Genomic DNA, 20,258 nt, shown 5'->3' with positions numbered 1-20,258 from the left:
ATGCACTCCTCCCATTACCGGTATAAAAACCTTTCCATAACAACCAGCTTAAATTCAATTTCTGCCATTGCATTATATTCTGGTCTGCTTGTACTTGACAGGTAATGCTGCACACAAGTTACGTTCTGCAGTGTTGTCTTTGTAGTGCATTTATCAGTTTAAAGGATACTTTTCACATGGAGTGTACTTGCTCTTCCAGTCTAATTACGTTCCTTTTAAAATCCCTAATTTATGGATGCACACTTTGCAGGAGCTGGAATAAATCATGCAAATGTAACAATTTGTGCTGCTTACAGCTTGGCCCATTGCTAATCAAGAAATTCTACAATTGACTAACCCTCCACTGCACCTCACCCTCACACAGTGAATGCCTGTGAAAAGCCCAGATGCAGAGGGCAATATGCTGCAACAGTAATAACACTGGGGTTGATGTACTAAAACCGTTCTGGACAGAAGCCAATCGGTTTCCAAGTTTAGACCAGGTTCACACTGGTACGACAGACGCTCCAACTAAAAAAGGTTCCTGCACTACTTTTGTCTGACATTGGTCCTACTTCAGCCCATTGAATATCATTAAAGTTGGATAATCATCTTAAAGTGGAGGTTCACCCTAAAAACACATTTTTTACCATTAGAGCCAGCATAGTAAGGACATTACATTTCGGCATGTCATTTTTTTTTCTCTGTACTTACCTTTATATCCTGATTTTGTCCAGGGCTTCCGCGTTCCGATGTCTCCGGGACAGGGCGTTCCTATCCCAGCCTCAGGGTTCCGATGACTGCGGGACTGGGCGTTCCTATCCTTCCGATCGATGATTGACGGCTTGTGAAACAGGTGACCTGTCGCACAACGCGCGTCACCAGATTTCCGGAAATAGCCGACACTATACGGCGCCTGCGCCCGCCGTGTAGAGCTGACTGCGCAGGCGCCGTATAGTGCCGACTCGCAGCTCGGCTATTTCCCGACATCTGGTGATGCGCGTTGTGCGACAGGTCACCTGTTTCACAAACCGTCAATCATCGATCGGAGGGATAGGAACGCCCAATCCCGCAGTCATCGGAACCAGGAAGCCCTAGACAACATCAGGATATAAAGGTATGTGCAGAGAAAAAAAAGACATGCCGAAATGTAATGTCCTTAGTATGCTGGCTCTGCTAGATGTCATTTTTTTTTTTTTTTTTGGGTGAACCCCCGCTTTAACTGATCCGACTTTGGCATGCGAATTGTGCTCTGAGGATCTTGAAGGGGAACCCCACAACAAAATAAAAAAAAAAAAAAATTTTTTTGTAGGGTCCCCCTCCCCCCAAGACAATATGAGACCATTCGGTCTGGTATGGATTTTAAGGGGAACCCCACACCAAAATAACACCTGGGGCATGATGGGGCAGTGATGTCACAGGGGACAGGCTTTCCAGATGACATCCCTGGATGGCCACGCCCCATGGCTATAAAAGAACCTGCAGAGAGCGGAGCTCGCACAACTTCGGAAGCTAGCGTCGGATGATCAGAGGATGAAGACAGCGGAGAGAACAACAACCTGGAGGAAGAAGACATTAGCGTGGCATGAAGAACCAGGAGAAGTATACATCAGTGCAGCGAGAAGAACAGCTGTAGATACCTAAGGAAGTGGCTGCGTGGGATGGCAAACTCTGCCTATACCTTCATAAAAAGTCGGGCCGTTATATAACTGGGATATATAGCGTAGTCCTGCCCCCTCCCAGTCTCTAAACCCCTTGAGTTTCAATATCTCCCTATAGCTAAGGTTGTGCCACAATGGAGTCTATGTTAAAAAGCCCTGTATCCCTAGCATCCATTTAACATAGAACCATAGTCATCAACAGGGTAACTGTGGGAGCTCTAGCGTCCAGGTGCATGAACCCTGCCTCCAAACATGTGAGGGCGGAGACATCTCCTGATGGGATTAGAAGTCTGTGTATAGGATCCATTAAGTCCACAATTCCCCAGTCTCCCTGCTGCTGAGCTGGGAGGCAAGGTAGTAGGCTCTAGAGTAAGGAACCGCTAGTCCTCCCCCTTGATCTTTGCTATACTGTAATGTTGACAGACTAATACAAGCTGTCTTTTTACGCCAAATCAGTTCCCTAAATTGGGAGCCTATCCTAGCAAACCACTGTCGAGGAACCCAGACTGGAGAATTGTTGAATACATACAACAGTTGTGGTGCCCAAAGGGGGATCAGGTAAAGCTCCGAAATCATTCTCCAAATCCGTTCCTTTCCCTACGAACAGTCCCTCCAAAAGGTAAAAGCAGTTTAATACCTCTTATGGAGCTACCGTGCACTTCAAAAAAGTGGTGCATCTGTCTGTACCTCCAGAAGTTCAACTGAGGTCTCCCAGGCCTACCCTCCAGAGATTTAAAGGGTATAATTTTGCAGTCTCTCAACAGTTTACCACAGCTGGCATTCCTGTCATCTACCCAAGCTCCAAAGAAGCTCGCTTGCTCCCCCGGTGGGAACCAGAGGAACCCTCCCAGCCGCGCCAGCGGGGACACGGGGGGGGGGGGGCAAGCTCAGTGCTCGGTTGATTCGATCCCATGTTCTGAGCGTAGAGTTCGTCAGAGGGGACGTGGCTTCTGACAGCCCCCTTTGTTCCTGCGAGGGCATATGACAGGTTCCTCCCCCGCCATGTATTTCTCCATGGTCACCCATAATTTAGACCGGTCATGGAAGCGCCAATTTAGGATCCTCTGTAGGGAAATGGCCTGGTAGTACTTTCGCACATCTGGAACACCCAAACCCCAGTAGCGCTTGTGGTGCTGAAGAACCTTCATCGCTATTTGCGGTTTCCGTAATTTCCATATGAAAGTAGTAAGCATGTTGGACACGTGCACAAAAAAAGTATTGGGTATAGGGAGCATTTGCATATAGAACAATATCCTCGGGAGGACATTCATTTTTATTATGTTCATCCTTCTCAACCATGTGAAGGCGGTTTTCATCCAGTGGTACAAGTCTTGTCGGACTGCAGTTTATAACCTGGGGTAGTTTTTTGCGTATAGCGTGTCAAAACTGTCAGTTGTATACCTAAGTAGCGTAGGAAGGTCTTAGTCCATGTGAAAGGGAATGCATTTTTTAAACTGTTTATCATGGACGGAGATAGTTGTATGGGCAGGATTTCTGATTTATTATAGTTAATCTCAAAATTTTGAGAGCGTCCCAATGTATTGAAGTTCTCGCATGATGACCGGCAGCGAGTTTAGGGGATTTGACAGGTGGAACAACGCGTAGGCCGAAAGCCCTGTCTCGTGCCGTTCCTGATGGAGAACCTGGATGAAAGATACCGTTGACTTTAACCTGTGCACTAGGCTTTGAAAAGAGGGCTAGTATCCAGTAGGGGTGCAACGGATAAAAAAACTCACGGTTCGGATCGTTCCTCGGATCAGGAGTCACGGATCGGATCATTTTTCGGATCGGCAAAAAAAAAAAAAAATCTCCCCCACTGTAATATCCACATATCCCCCCCCCCCTGTAATATCCACATCTCCCCCACTGCAGTGGCATCACTAGGGTTGGTGTCACCCAGTGCAGAAAAAAATGGTGTCACCCCCCCCCTCCCACCAACTATAGTCCCCCCTCAGTAAAGAACCCCCTCGGTGCAGACACCCCCCCTCTCGGTACAGACATGACCCCCCCCCAGGTAGTACAGACAGGACCCCCCCCAGGTAGTACAGACAGGACCCCCCCCAGGTAGTACAGACAGGACCCCCCCCAGGTAGTACAGACAGGACCCCCCCCAGGTAGTACAGACAGGCCCCCCCCCAGGTAGTACAGACAGGACCCCCCCCAGGTAGTACAGACAGGACCCCCCCCAGGTAGTACAGACAGGACCCCCCCCAGGTAGTACAGACAGGACCCCCCCCCCAGGTAGTACAGACAGGACCCCCCCCCAGGTAGTACAGACAGGACCCCCCCCCAGGTAGTACAGACAGGACCCCCCCCCCAGGTAGTACAGACAGGACCCCCCCCCAGGTAGTACAGACAGGACCCCCCCCCAGGTAGTACAGACAGGACCCCCCCCCAGGTAGTACAGACAGGACCCCCCCCAGGTAGTACAGACAGGACCCCCCCCGGTAGTACAGACAGGACCCCCCCCAGGTAGTACAGACAGGACCCCCCCCAGGTAGTACAGACAGGACCCCCCCCCAGGTAGTACAGACAGGACCCCCCCCAGGTAGTACAGACAGGACCCCCCCCAGGTAATACAGACAGACCCCCCCCAGGTAGTACAGACAGACCCCCCACCCCCCAGGTAGTTCAGACAGACCCCCCCCCCAGGTAGTTCAGACAGACCCCCCCCCCCAGGTAGTTCAGACAGACCCCCCCCCAGTAGTTCAGACAGACCCCCCCCCCCCCAGGTAGTTCAGACAGACCCCCCCCCCCAGGTAGTTCAGACAGAAACCCCCCCCCCCCAGGTAGTACAGACAGACCCCCCCCCAGGTAGTACAGACAGACCCCCCCCCAGGTAGTACAGACAGGACCCCCCCCCAGGTAGTACAGACAGGACCCCCCCCAGGTAGTACAGACAGGACCCCCCCCCCGGTAGTACAGACAGGACCCCCCCCAGGTAGTACAGACAGGACCCCCCCAGGTAGTACAGACAGACCCCCACCCCCCAGGTAGTTCAGACAGACCCCCCCCCCCAGGTAGTTCAGACAGACCCCCCCCCCAGGTAGTTCAGACAGACCCCCCCCCCAGGTAGTTCAGACAGACCCCCCCCCCCCAGGTAGTTCAGACAGACCCCCCCCCCAGGTAGTTCAGACAGAAACCCCCCCCCCCCCAGGTAGTACAGACAGACCCCCCCCCAGGTAGTACAGACAGACCCCCCCCCAGGTAGTACAGACAGACCCCCCCCAGGTAGTACAGACAGACCCCCCCAGGTAGTACAGACAGACCCCCCCCCCCAGGTAGTACAGACAGACCCCCCCCCCCCAGGTAGTACAGACAGACCCCCCCCCCCAGGTAGTACAGACAGACCCCCCCCCCAGGTAGTACAGACAGACCCCCCCCCCAGGTAGTACAGACAGACCCCCCCCCAGGTAGTACAGACAGACCCCCCCCAGGTAGTACAGACAGACCCCCCCCAGTAGTATGACTCCCAGCGGTGTGTCCCATGAGTGCAGGCTCCTCCTCCTGTGGGTGTAAACAGAGAGGAGGGCCGCCACCGGGTGTACCAAGATGGCCGCGGCTCTGGAGCTAGGCCGAAGCCGCGGCCTTTCGTAATGTTATGGCCGCGGCTCCGGAGCTAAGCCGAAGTCCAGGCTCTATGGGAGCCCGTAGGTAGGGCGAGGGTGACGGTGATCGGAGCATGATCCGAGATTGTAATGTTTCTGATGGATGAGCTCTGCAGAAGCTCCAAAGTGGGGCGGTCTACATAAAGTAGGTCTATGCGTGTGTATATGTATTGTACCTTAGTGTAGTAACTGTAGTCTCTGTCCAAAGGGTGGAGGACCCTTCAGCTATCGACTCAACCTGCAGTTTGGAGGGACTTACGGATATGCCTGAGGGAGGAATGCAAGTATGTAGGTCGGCTGTGTGAGATGTCCAAGGAAGGGTCAGGGCTCACATTAAGGTCGCCCCCCAAAATTGGAGACCCCCCCCCTGAACTACTCCAGACGCTCCAGAGTTGTGTCAAGGAAGGTCAGTTGACTCGAATTAGGGGCATAGATATTGGCAAAGGTGTATTTCGCACCTGCAATGTTCCCTTTCAGAAAAAGTACATGGGTCAATCAAGTCACCCATGTGCTGGATGGGGCAGTTATTGTGGACGGCCACCACAGTGCTTCTGGATTTGCTAACCGGTGAGGTGCTGATGTACCACTGGCTATATAGGTGAGTGGGCAATTTAGGTATAGATTGGTGGGTGAAGTGCATCTCCTGCAGGAAGACTACCTGTGCTTTCAGCTTTTTCAATTCCCACCATAGTTTGCTACGTTTACAGGAGGAGCAGAGACCACAAACATTCTATGAGATTACCTTGACTTCTGCCATCGAGGCATGATGTAGGGAGCTGGCAGGGGTCCTAGCAGCGAGGTTCGGCGTGGGTAGCGGGGGTCTGGGTGGATCCTGTTGGAAAAGGAGAGAGAAAAAAGGAGACAAGGGGAGGGGGAGAGGGTGGAAAAGATGAGGGGGAGGGAAAAACAAATGTTAACATCAATAAAAACAATGGCAAAGTGAACCATCTTAAAGAACCTAACATTGGTTCAGTAGAACTGCAGGGTGGGCCTGGAGAGACCCCCTATCACAGGGGGCCCACCCGTCTCAGACCTGTCATCCCAAATGGGATCAATGCCTGTATGTGGGTGGCCTACTGGGGGTCATGGGCTGACATGAAAGAGGGTAGGAGGGGATGGTCTGCTCCGCTTTTACCTCACAGGAGCATTCCTGAGGCACCGGGTGTCAGGGGGGAGGGGGGGCTCAAGGGGGTTTCAGGAACATGGATGAGTCCTGGAAGAAAAAGTCTATGGAAGTAGGGCTCCAGGAGCAAAGCTAAAGTATGGCAAGTCTGATTTCAGGGCGGTGCCATGGCAGACTCTCAGGACTATCCGGGCTCCCAGTTAAAGCTAAGTCAGGGTATGGGTGCAGGGACCCAAGGTGTACATCAAGTACCTGTTCCCCAGGCGGTATTGGAAACCGGATCTGTTTCAATGTTGGGAGAAGGGGTGAAGCTTAAGGTCCGGGCAGGGCCATCAATCTCTCGGCGCAAAGGGGCCGGGGGGACATCCACATCTTGGAGGTGGCGGCTGCGTCTACTACGATGCGGCATCTGCATCCAGGGTTGGGGGAGTCTAATGACTGGAAAGTTCCCCAACTCCGGGTCTCCACGCCAGTCCGGAAAGTCCACCTTGTCCAGCCCAAGGGCTGAGAGAAAATGAGGAAGGTTATCTCTGGTGCGTACTGTAACCGACCGACCCTCCTTGGTTGCCTGTAGGTAGAAGGGGAAGCCCCAGCGATATGGGATGCCTGCTTCTTGGAGGGCCACTAACACAGGCTTTAAGGCCCGATGCTGCATGAGGGTGCGCCTAGAGATGTCCTGATAGAAGCAGAGGCGGGCACGATTTCCCAGGTGCGTAGTGTCCTCCTTGAGCTGGGCTATATCCTCCTTAACCACTTGAGGACCTTGTCTGTTTTTCAGATTTGGTGTTTAAAAGATTAAAACAGATTTTTTTGCTAGAAAATTACTTAAAACCCCCAAACATTATATATATTTTTTTCCTAACACCCTAGAGAATAAAATGGCGGTCATTGCAATACTTTTTGTCACACCGTATTTGCGCAGCGGTCTTACCAGTGCACTTTTTTGGGGAAAAAAATCACTTTTTTTAATAAAAAAAATAAGACGACAGTAAAGTTAGCCCAATTTTTTTTTTTATATTGTAAAAGATAATGTTACGCCGAGTAAAATGATACCCAACATGTCACGCTTCAAAATTGCGCCCGCTCGTGGAATGGGGTCAAACTTTTAACCTTAAAAATCTCCATAGGCGACGTTTAAAAAATTCTATAGTTTGTATCTTTTGAGTTATAGAGGAGGTCTAGGGCTAAAATTATTGCTCTCGCTCTAACGTTCGTGGTGATACCTCACTTGTGTGGTTTTAAAACCGTTTTCATATGCGGGCGCTACTCACGTATGCGTTCGCTTCTGCGCGCGAGCTCGCCGGGATGGGGCGCTTTAAACAATTCTTTTTTTTTTTTTCTTATTTTTTTTTTATACATTTTTTACACTAAAAAAAAAAAAAAATGGGTCACTTTTATTCCTATTACAAGGAATGTAAATATCCCTTGTATAGAAAAAAGCATGACCGGTCCTCTTAAATATGAGATCTGGGGTCAAAAAGACTTCAGATCTCATATTTAGACTAAAATGCAAAAAAAAAAAAAATATTGCTTTAAGAAGCATGGGCGGAAGTGACGTTTTGACGTCACTTCTGCCCTGCTATGCTATGGAGACGGATGGGGGCCATCTTGCCCTCCCAGCCGAGCAGGGGACAGGACCCGGTCGCTGCCGACGGCTCCGGTAAGCGGCGGAGGGTGCGGGAGAGCGGCGGGAGGGGGGGCCCTTCTCCCGCCGCCAATAACGGTGATCTCGCGGCGAATCCGCTGCAGAGTCCACCGTTATCGTTTACAGGACCGCTCAAAGAAAAGATGGATATCTCGGTTGTGGCAGCAGCTGCTGCCGTTACCGAGATATCCATCTTTAAAGTATCGACGTATATGTACATGAGCGGGTCCTTAAGTGGTTAAATGCTTTCTCCACTCTAGCTGTGAACCTCTGTAGGTCCTCTCTGGTAGGGAGGGACCATGTCCCCATCATCCATGAGGTCCGCTATATCGGATCCCTCAGCCCGGGAAGAAGTGGGGCCAGGGGTGCAGAATCACTCACCGATCCGGGTGATGGCTATGGGGACCTAGCAGGCTGTGCGAGCTGCTTCTGCATTGCCGCATGTTGCTTCATGGCTTTGCTGGCCGCCACCATCTTGGATTTTTCCTGGGCCTTGCTGCAGGCCCCGGGAAAATACGTATCCAGCTGCTCCTGTCTCGTGGGTCGTGGTCCGCCACCTCTGTGACATGTCCTGAGCCGTTGCAGGGCTCAGGATCGCCGGTATACTGTTGCTGGAGCTGCGGTGGTAGCGTAGCGTGGATCAGACACGTCCTCACTGCTCCATGTCCAGGACACGTCCCTCGCCCAGACCATTTTAATGAGATTATTTCTCCCCACCACTGATAATGGCAGTTTACACCATGTAGTACATTTTTAGGCCTTAGATGTTTGGCTAACTCTACCACTTAGAGTAAGTTGTTGATGTTACATTTCAAAGTAACCACATGATAATACATAATTTTTTTACTGTGTACACACTTATGCATTTTTTTTTTTGTCTGTGTTTTCAGTTTTGCAGAAACACACTACAGTCCATTTAACATGGTTTTGTTTGTGTTCACATCTATGCATTTTATGGAAGGGGCCAGGGATTCTTTTATGTATTTTTTTGGTTCCATAGACTTCAATGGACCAAAAACGTGTATTAAAAAAACCTCAAAATGTACCTGGAATATGTAAACTGCAACCTGCATAGGTGTGAGCCAAGCCTGAAGCCTCGTACACACGCTCTGTTTTCTCGGTAACAACCAGCAAGAAAACTGCTGGCAGAGCTTTCTTGCCGAGTAAACCGAGCGCGTGTACGAGGCTTTGAGGTTTCTCGTCTGGAAATCTGCCCAGAATCTCGATGAGAAAGAGATCCTGCTCTCTATTTTCTTTTTGAGATTCTTGTCGGCCTGTTTCCCAACGAGAAATCCGAGTGTCTGTATACTTGCCTGTCGCCGTGGAAACCTGCGCATGCTCAAAATGACTTTGCACGGTAGCTTCCTAGGCATTGGTAGGGTGCAGTAAGATGGCGGCGATGGCATTGAATGTGACAAGCACATGCTCGTCGTACGCAATGATGTCACCGAGTTCTTGACTTTCAAGAGAACCATGGTTCTTTTGAAAGGAGAGTCTGTACGCTCGGGCGGCAAGAGATTCTTGCCAAGAATCTCGTCAGGAAAAACAAAGTTTTTTTTCCTGACGAGATTATGGCCTTTGTGTACGAGGCTTCAGTCTGACATACTGTAGGAGAATAACCATTTTAATGAAGGAGGATTATTTGAGAAGCCAATAACCACCAGTTTCTCTAAATAAGTTCCATTCTGCGATTGAATCTAAGTGGGATCTGAGAAAAGCTAATTTAGACTTTCATGCAAGGCCTTAAATAAAGCTGGACATAACAGCTATTCTAGAAATAACAGTTTGCACAGAATTACATACACTTTTCAAAGTAATAAAAACATTTCTAGGTGTGTGTGTGTGTGTGTGTGTGTGTGTGTGTGTGTGTGTGTGTGTGTGTGTTTTTGTTTTTTAATTCCGGAGTTGGAACGAAAAATGAAAACATACAAAATGAAATTATTCCAAAATATAAAAAGCGCCAACCCTTTGTAAATGCATGTGACAGCTGCCCCTTAAATATAAAAATAGGCGCTAATGAAACTACATGCATCCTAAAATTGACATGTGCTAAGTAATAAAGATTGTACCCACTGTGATGATCACTATTGTTTAACATCTTGACCACTGGGCACTTAAACCCCCTTCCTAACCAGACCAATTTTCAGCTTTCGGTGCTCTCACAATTTGAATGACAATAACTCAGTCATACAACATTGTGCCCATCTGAAATTTTTGTCCTTTTTTTCCCACAAATAGAGCTTTCTTTTGGTGGTATTTGATCACCTCTGGGTTTTTTATTTTTTGCGCTATAAAAGAAAAAACACTGAAAATTCTGTAAAAAAATAAAAAAAAATCTTGTTTCTGTCATATTGGGGGGTATTGCAGAGTATTGGGGGGTATTGCAGAGTATTGCGCAGGGAGGGATGGCTGGATCTGTGACTGCATTTGTCACAGATCCAGCCCACAGCAGCTGCTGCTGCTTCCGCTCTCCCCCCTCTCCTCTCACACTGTACCGATCGGTACAGAGAGGAGAGGGAGGAACCGGCGTCATGACATGACGCCGGTTTGTTTACAAGTGATCGCTCCGTCATTTGACGGAGCGATCACGTGGTAAACGGCCGCTATCGGCGGCAATTTACCGCGATCTGTGATGCGCCGGGTCTTCTAGACCCGGCGCTCACAGATGATTCCGGGAGCGTCCTCCCAGAATAACTCCACCGCGCTGTAGACGTATTTTGTCTATGGCGCGGTGGGGAAGTGGTTAATACCAAAACTAACAAAAAATGCACAGGTAAAAATTGTGTAAAAAATTCCACAAAGATGCTATCACATTATTTAAAATTTAAATGTATACGCTATCAATGATCGAACACTGGTATCGACAATTTTTTTTTTCACAGCATCTTTGTGGAATTGTTTGTGCAATTTTTTTTGTAAATTTTTTGTTGTTTTTGGTATTGCACAATAGTGATTTATTACAGTGGGTATAATCTTTATTACTTAGCACATGTCCATTTTAGGATGCATGTAGTTTAATTAGCGCCTACTTTCTATTTTTTTTGTACGATACAAAATGAAATAAGATTCCTCAGGATTGCCAATAGGCCATCCCCAGTCAACCAAGTCCAGGCATTGTAGAGGAGTCAATCTGTACATAAACCCAGATATACATCACAAAGTACAATGTAATAACCAAGACCACCTCAGAAACATGAGGGAAAAAAAGGAAATAAGATGTCAACGCACCCACTGATAGCATAGGATCATCATTCATAGCTAAACGAAAAAAAAAAAATGTCAGCAAAAGCAGCATCTGTTCTCAAAACCATAGGAAACTCCTGTAATTCTAGAGCAGAAGGAAGTAAGGTAAAATGCTATGAGAATATATATATATATAATTATACTAAAATGTTATTGCTGTGCCTTTAAAATAATACATTTCCCTTGCACCAATGTTTAAAGTATAGGTGGGCTACAAATATTGGTATTTAGTTAGGATTATGGGCCTGAAATTTTACCATGGTTTAGATTTGTGTGCCTGACAACAAACTGATATATTATTTTCTTTCCTTTTAAAATAGACCTGTCACCTGTTTTTAAAATTCAACATTTTTTTTTTTTTCTGAAAAACTCTACCCCCATGCAGAATCACTGGAACCTCCTCCAAGTGTCTTGCAGGAAATCATGAAATATGATAGTTGACATTTTTTCTACTGACCCCACTGCCATTCAGCCCATGTGCTGGTAACCTAGGAATGGCATTGGGGGGCTAATTAATTTGCCAGAAGCTGAAGGCAGACCTCAAGCTAATAATTGGAAAACTTCAAAATGCAGTGAGACTTAATGGCAGCATGTAAACAGTCAAGTACTTTGCCAGATCTTGCACTACGCATGTGTGACATCTGGCATGCATGTCCTTGAGGTATGGAGGGGACAGCTGCAGGTTGTGGGAACAGGAAATACTGCAACTGAATGAAGTGGTTTGAACAAGAGTAACTGGAATGCATTGATTTTACTGTGCATGCATTCAGGATGTGTTAAAAAAAAAAAACATACGGTATCTGATATGAACAAGCCCTTCATGTGATGCCTTAACTACAGTTCTCATTAGTTGTTCAAGGTGCAATTATAACAACCGATTACTTTAAAACGCACTTGTGCTCTAGGCAGCATTAATATTTTATACTGTATTGTATGACCAGCCCCATTAAAATCCATTTTTGCTCTTAATACATTCTTCACATTGACTAATGCTTTATAAGATGACAATAAGTGCACATTAGCTTGTGTGTGTTTTTTATATTGGGTTTTCCTGGAGCCAGTGTCTCGGGCAACAGATTTTAGATCACCTCTGTGTAAAGTACAAGAAAACAAAGGTGAAAAAAAAAAAGGTGCCAAGGCGCTGGATCAGTACAAAGTTTCAGACTTTTTTGCACACAAAATATCCAAACATACATTTAGGCAAACAGAAAGCAGCACCCAGGTATAGGGTGGTAATTCATAGTGCAGCAACACCGTCCATGAGAGGGATTGATGAGCTAAATGATGGTGAGCCTCCCTCCGGCCCACTTCTTACTTGGCATTGGTTACTGTCGTGTTAAAGGGAGGCCGGTACAGACGCCATTCCTGGTCCCAGCTCACCATCATCTAGCTAATCGATCCCTCTCTTGGTCTGTGTTGCTGTGCTATGGATTACCACCCTCTATGTCAGTGTTGCTCTCTCTTTGTCAAAATGTAGGTTTGGATGTTTTGTGTAAAATACATTCTGACAGTTTACTGATCCCTGCGCCTTGGAACCTACATGTTTGGATGTTGCTGCGTTAGGAAAAACTATTTTTTACATCTCAGAATGAGGTGACTTAAAGATTTGTTTTAAAGGGTGCCTTGACTGAAAAAGGGTTGAGAAAAACTTGTCAAGCCTAGTTTATGACGGTAAGGGCTATAAGTGCATGGTTGTTTTTATTCCATATAAGGATGTGATAGGAGCTTGACTGTAAAAACAAGGGCCATTATTTCATACACACAGTTGTCTGGTGAAATGTTATAGTAGAACTGTAGGCAAAACTTTTTTATTTATTTTTTCTTATTTTGAATAGAGTAAAGGGAGGGTTATTACCCCTGTCAGTGTTTTTTTTTTTTACCATTTGTGTCCCAGTGGGTGTGGGGGTTTCCCTTCACTTTCTGTCTCATCGCTAAAACAGGAAATGAGAGGAAATTGCTCCAAAGAGAGGAAATCCATGGTTGTCACTAGGGTCCCTATTGGAAGATTTCTACTCTCTTACTGTTATGGTATCAACCCAAAACTTGTGATTTTTCTTTTTAATTTCACTTTCAAAGATAATGGTAAATGGGACAAATGGAGAGGGTGACTCTCCCTTAATGGGGACCAAGAATTAAATAAAAACCTAATTCCTCTCCACTCCTCCGGGGGGAAAAAAAAGTTTGCCTTCAGTTATACACTGGAATTTTGCCTGTGCATCCTACTGGTTGTTTGTGAAATTTCTGTAGTCTTGTCTGAAATTCCTGTTACTGATCCATCAACTTGGGTACAACCAGCATGCTGGGTTTTACCTGCGATTATCGCTAGCAGCTGCTAGCAATTATTACTGTCTTCTCCTGGTGGGGATAGCTTCCCTGTTAGGAGGCCTGACCAATCATCCATCACTTTGATTTTATTCTAGAAACCAAAAAAAAAGATCGTTATGGAATTTGTCATTTTGTAGAATTATTTATACTTATTTGCTGCTTTTTTTATTAGTCATTATTACATCATTATTTTATACATGGCTGCTGGATATACAAATATGTAAACATGTATAACTATAAGAGTCGGTTCACACAGGGGCGACCTGGGATCCCACTTGAAGTTGCCCCAATTCGTCCCAAGTCGCGTGGTTGAGAAAATTAATTGAAGTGAATGGGAGCCGTCTTAATACACACTACTGCAGTCGCTCCGACTTCAGAAAAGGTTCCTGTACTACTTCAATCCGACTTCTAGGCAACTTGTACCCATTGATTTCAATGGAAGATGCCTCAAGTCAGATCACTGTCTTAACTGAAGCAACAATACAGGAAGATAACATACATTTCTCAGGCAAGCTCCTCCCTCCCACAGAGCTGATTGTTGTTTGATTGGCCACTGGAAAGCCTCCTGTCCTGGAGGCAACTTGAAGTTGCCTTGTAAGTTGCCTGATGATTCATACTCAAGTCGTGTCCAAGTTGCCTCCCAAAGTCGTATTGCCCCTGTGCGAACCGGCTCTTAGGCTCCGTGTACATCTAGGCATCCCAGATCACTGCGATTCTGCCCACGATCCTGAATCGCGGCAAATTGCGGGATGCCCTTGCGATCCCCGTCACTTCCAATGGCCACGGTGGTTCACGGTGCGATTTTTTTTTTTTTTTGAATTGCAGTAAAATCATGCAAACGGAATCGTAGTACACTTGTCGCCCAAAAGAAGTGATGGGCACACTGAGATTCTGTTTTCATGATTTTACTGAGATTTATCACACCGCAATTGCGGCAAAATCATGCAGCGATCAGGGTGCCATTGGAAGTGATGGAGAACGCAAGGGCGTCCCTCGATTTGCAGTGATTCGGGATCACAGGCAGAATCGGCGTAACTGCATCCAAGATCTGGGATGCCTAGATGTGAACGGAGCCTAAAGTTCCAGTGGAGCCCTTGCCTAGTTGTGGTGTAGCTTGCTCAAAGCCAGGATGCTCTAAGCGCTGGTTCATACCAGTGCGATTTGTCATGTGATTTGACAGTTCCAAATCTGCGACAATGGAACCATTCAAATAGCTGATACTCATGTTGCAATGACTTTGAAAAAGGTTCCTGCACTATTTCTGTGCGATTTCATGTGTGACATGCTTTGACATCTATGTAAACCAGACATGAAATTCACCAATCGGCTGCATTGAAATTGTGCTAAAGTAGCGCAATTTCAAAGCTGCACTGGTGTGAACCAGGGCTTAGATGTTACAAAAAGTAATTGTTTGTGTTTTATGCTACTTAATAATATAAGAAAAATCTATGATTTGCAGGCAGATTTTAATACACTTTAACTGTTGCTGTGTGTGTAGTTTTTATGGTACATGTGGCTGCAATAGCATTTCTGTATACAGAAGTCACTTTTTTAGGGCATGACTACATAATGTCGAACACCATAGATTTACTGCTATAGGGTGACTGTTCTGTGCAGAATTGCGTATTGATATCTATCTCTATATATGTGATTCTGCAGTTCCGGTAGGGGGCACGTGCCCCGCTTTTGCCGTGATTTAGTCATAGAAGAAGCCAATCAGCGGGTGCTAAATGGATGTCCGCTAATTGTTGAGGAGAGAGGTTGGACGGAGCTTTGCATATGTAAACAACGCAGAGCTCCAGCCTGACAGTGGGGATGTGATGAATTTTCTTTCCTTACAAAGCAGTGAGAGAAAATTAATTGCATCCCTTAGTAAAAGCACCACATATAGTACACAAAGACACTTGTTAGGCACACATTTTACCCTTTAATTTCCCTAGATGTTTAACCCCTTCCCAGCCAGGGTCTTTAGTACAGTGACAGTGCATACTGCATTTCTAGCACTGATCACTGTATTGGTGTCACTGGTTCCCAAAAAGTGTCAGAATGTCTGCCGCAATATCGCAGTCCCGCTATAAGTTGCTGATCGCCGCCATTACTAGTCTAAAAAAATAAATAAATCCAGTATATATCTGATAGTATGTAAACGCTATAACTTTTGCACAAACTAATCAATATACGCTTGTTTTTTTTTTTTTTTTTTACCAAAAACATGTAGCAGAATACATATTGGCCTAAATGAATGAATGAAGAAATTCGATTTTTTTTAGTTAATTGGATATAGCAGAAAGTAAAAAAGATTGCTTTTAAATTTTTTTAATTGTCGGCCTTTTTTGTTTCTAATGAAAAAAAAATAAAACGCAGTGGTGATCAAATGAAAGCTCTATGTGGGTACAGCGTTGCATGACTGAGCAATTGTCAGTTAAAATAACACAGTGCTGTAACGCAAAAAATTACCTGTTTATAAAGGGGGTAAATCTTCCAGAGGGCTAGTGGATATGTAAATGAACTATACAGTAACGCGTATACCTGTGGGAGAGTGTTTTCATTTCTAAGCAAAACTGTTTAGGCCTTTATCATAATCAGCTGTTTGCAAAACATTTAATTATTGAGTAAAGTTGTGGCATCATCATTTCAGTGGTATACCTCTTTTTCATTGTTCTCCAGAGTCCTGACCAAGAAAATGGCAGAGAATTCTGAAAACTGCAGTCTATATGTTTTTGTTCGTTTGTTTCTAAAGGGGGGCATCTCAAGGGTGCAAGAAACAGATGCAAATATTGAATTTAGAGCTGTAGGAAGAAACATTCATTTTAATTAGCACATTGTGAAGGTTAAAAGTGCTAAAATGTTTGAAGCAGTTATTTTCTTGGAGAGATGCTGTAAAAGATGTCATGAAAACATTTTGGAATTGTTTAAATTATGTTTTCAGACTAGGAGCAAAATCTTTTCAGAATCATCTTAAAGTGATACTAAATACACACTGTTTAATTTGCATTATCCCTTCTCTTTCTGCATGTGGATGATGGCACTGTAATTTTAATAAAAAAAAAATCCAAGCACATTTTTTTTTGATTATACAGTACAGCTGTCGCATGACCCAGCCTGTCTGCAGGGAAGCAGTAGTAGGAGGAGCTTCTAGTCCTCTTCTGCTGGTCACGTGTTCACAATTTAAAAAAAAACAGCCTTTGGGATACAAAGTAAAAATAATTAATTTCTATAAACTGTTTTTTAAATTGTCATACATTATAAATATATGTTTTAAATGTAAAACTTTTTATTTTTTGGGCAATAATATGGTGTGGGCAGATTTCTGCCAGTCACAGGCCACTGTGTCATGCCTCCTCAGCCTGTGTCTTAGAACAACAGAGAGGGGGGTGAAGCCTCCATTAAACTACATGTAATATCCTACCCCATTGTGTTTAGCTTGGTTAGTGAGCCCTGAGGAGGAGGGAGGGAGTGGGTTGTCATTTACCACTGTGTATATGGTAACATGAGCTGCTCAGATGTGATGGGGAAGAAATGCTCAGGGTAGGAAACACACAGAAAACCGAGCATGTGCACTAGCTACCAACACTGTTCTGCAAAATCCCCAACTGTAGTGGGGAAATGAACAGAAGGGGGAGACAGAGAACAAAAGGATGAACCAGATTTTTTGCAGAATACAGAAAACCAATCCCGAAGTGAGTACAAACAACAAGTAATACACCACTTATTGATAGTTTTTAACCACTTGTTGCCTGCACTATAATCGAAAGATGGCTACAGCGTACATGGACATCCTCCCTTGCTTGCACTGCCCGCACACCCCGCTCTGTGATCACTGAGACTCGGCTGGTCACAAATCGGAGTAAAGGGCTGATTACGGCTCTTTACCATGTGATCAGCTGTCAGCCAAATGACAGCTGATCACATGATGTAAACAGAAGCCCTTAATTGGCTTTTTCCCCCTCACGCTGACAGCGTGAGAAGAAAAAACTAAAGCCGATTAATGGCTTCTGTAAAAGGCACATCGGTTCCACCAGTGCCCATTTGTACTGCTAACCAGTGCCCACCATTGCTACCAACCAGTGCCTATCAGTGCAGCCTCATCAGTGCCTCCTCATCAGTGCCGCTTATCAGTACAGCCTCATTGCTGCATATCAGTGAAGGAGAAAAATGACCTGTTTGCAAAATACTATAACAAACCATGAAATCTGGTTTTTGTTTTTGTTTATTTTTTCAATCTTTTTTGTTTGTTTTAGCAACAAAAAAAAATAACCCAGTGGTGATTAAATACCACCAAAAGAAAGCTTCTATTTGTGTGATAAAAAATGTATTTGGGTACAGTGTAGCATGACCGGGCAATTGTCATTCAAAGTGCGACAGTGCTGAAAGCTGAAAATTGGCCTGGGCAGGAAGGGGGTATATGTGTCCAGTAGGCAAGTGGCTAATTATGTGGGTTTAATGACACTTTTAAAGCCCATTTGAACTTTTCAGTTTACATTCCAGATGAATCAAAACAAAAGATGTTCAATGTCCTACAGTTAATTTTTTTTCCAGAAAGCAACTACAACCTGAGTAGAGAAGCCTGTCCCCCGCCAGCAGCTGCAAAGTCAGACTCTTGCTCTTTATGTGATCTGTCTGCAGTTTTGACATGCCTCCTGCTGAGTCTGACCTATCATTCTATAATCAGCAACGCTCCTGCTCCATGCTGACTGGAGAGTTCTGTACTCGGCAGGAGGTGTGTCAAGCCTTTGAAAACAGTTCACTGCTTCACCCCAGAAAGCAAGGATTTCACTTTGCATCTGCTGACAGAAAACAGGCTTTTCTGTTCAGAATATGGATGATTAAAAACCATACTCTAATGCCCAGTACACACCATCACTTTATGTGATGAAAAAAAACGACATTTTCTGTGAAGTCAAAAACGACGTTTTTGAAACTTCAATTTTCAAAGACGAAGTTGCCTACACACCATCGTTTTTCTCACAATGTTCTAGCAAAGCGAGGTTACGTTCTCACAACTTTTTCCATTGAAGCTCGCTTCTGGGCATGCGCGGGTGTAAAAACGTATTTTTAAACAACGTTTTTTGCTACACACGGTCAATTTCTGTGAAGTAGAAAACGACGTTTTGAAAAACGACACATAAAATTGAAGCATGCTTAAATTTTTTTTGGTCGTTTTTTACAAGACATAAAACAACGTTTCCCCCACACACGGTCAATTAAAGTGACGTTTTTAAAAACGTCATTTTTTTTCATCACATAAAGTGATGGTGTGTACGGGGCATAAGACTTTGTACACATTTTTGTTTGGACACACCTAGCTGATTTAAAATGCAAAATCTTAACCCCATTGCTATCTTTTTGTATGAAAGAACACAGGTGTGCAACCATGTACCCATGCAAGCACTGTATTTGTAAGAGAGTGAGAGGATGAAGCGGAATAAGGCATTCATTCATGTGCTGATGGGGAACATACTGAGATGAGCTTGTCATTGTTTTGTTGCTTTTTCACTGCCCATTCACAATGTGAGGGTAGGTCCATTACAGTTTGGGCTCAGAGGAAGGGAGTTGTATCACACTGGCTGGCATATTGAGGACATCTGGTGGTGGAACAGAAGTATAGAAATGGGCAGCTCCAGACTGAGGAAGATTGCAGAATTTTTTTATTTCTTTTTAAATGTGCAATATTTGTTCTACCTTCATGCTGTTCTTTTTATGTGTGAGATTCATATATGCTAAAAAGTATTTCTGTCTTCTAGGCGCTGTAGCACTGAAGAATCTGGCGATAAAAGAAAATGCATTGGTACGGCAATCCTTTTTTTTTTTTTTTTTTATGTTGGGCACAGCTTAGAGTGTAGCTGCTGACTTTAATAATCGGACACCTGTCCCACGGTCCAGCGATGCAAATGCAGGAAGCCTCGCTCTTCTCCCCCTCCTCTTCAAGGCACCGGCATTCTAACTGTGGGCCTGCACTGTGCATGTGCGAGCAGCGCTGCGGGCTGTGAATGGCCGGGCAATCTTCTGGGACCTGTGATGTGTCACAGAAGATGGGAGGGAGGGCGGAGAGGTGAAGTTCTTTCCGGCGCCGTGGAGCCAGGGGAGAAAGTGGGAGCTGGGTGCCTGTAAAAACAGGGTATCTGCTCCTCCTCCTCCAAAAAAAATGGCGGCGGCGGCTGGTCGGCAAGTAGTTATACGGCGGCAGGTCGGCTCGGCTGCGCGAGATCACATAGCTATACGTCATCTCACTATGCAACCAATAGGGACGCGTGCACGTCGCCCCGACGCGCGTGCCTGGCGCCCACGATCGCTCATTGAACACACAGCTCCCGGTCCTATCAGGGGGAGAAATGACTGTTCGCTGTTCATACAATGTATGAACAGCGATCTGTCATTTCCCCAAGTCAGTCCCACCCCCCTTCACCCCCCTTCAGTTAGAACACACCTAGGGAACATACTTAACCCCTTCCTCGCCCCCTAGTGTTAACCCCTTCCTTGCCAGTGGCATTTTTATAGTAATCAATGCATTTTTATAGCACTACCAAAAAGAAGGTACAGCGCTGATGTGAATGAATTAAATTGTGAATAAACCAGATAAATTGTGAAAAATAATCTGTGACTTGATGAACAAAACAAATTAATTATATGGTGAAAAAATTCCTAAGAATGTCCAGAAGTGAAAGAGTAAATAT

At 45.4% G+C, this 20,258-nt stretch overlaps 1 protein-coding gene across 3 annotated transcripts in view; it reads left to right on the top strand.

Moving 5' to 3' along the window:
• The window catches only part of VPS13A (vacuolar protein sorting 13 homolog A), a 466,977-nt gene that overhangs the window by 37,714 nt on the left and 409,005 nt on the right, over nucleotides 1–20,258 (top strand). For all 3 annotated transcript variants that reach the window (XM_040355879.1, XM_040355888.1, XM_040355872.1), the window contains exon 2: nucleotides 19,329–19,372. In XM_040355879.1, coding sequence (XP_040211813.1) covers nucleotides 19,329–19,372 — 44 coding nt within the window. The remainder of the gene's footprint in view (nucleotides 1–19,328; nucleotides 19,373–20,258) is intronic.

This window comes from Rana temporaria, chromosome 1, assembly GCF_905171775.1.
Source record: "Rana temporaria chromosome 1, aRanTem1.1, whole genome shotgun sequence".
NCBI classification, from domain to species: Eukaryota; Metazoa; Chordata; class Amphibia; order Anura; family Ranidae; genus Rana; species Rana temporaria.
Note: the sequence above shows the minus strand (reverse complement) of the source record. Positions and strands in the feature narration are given on the sequence as shown.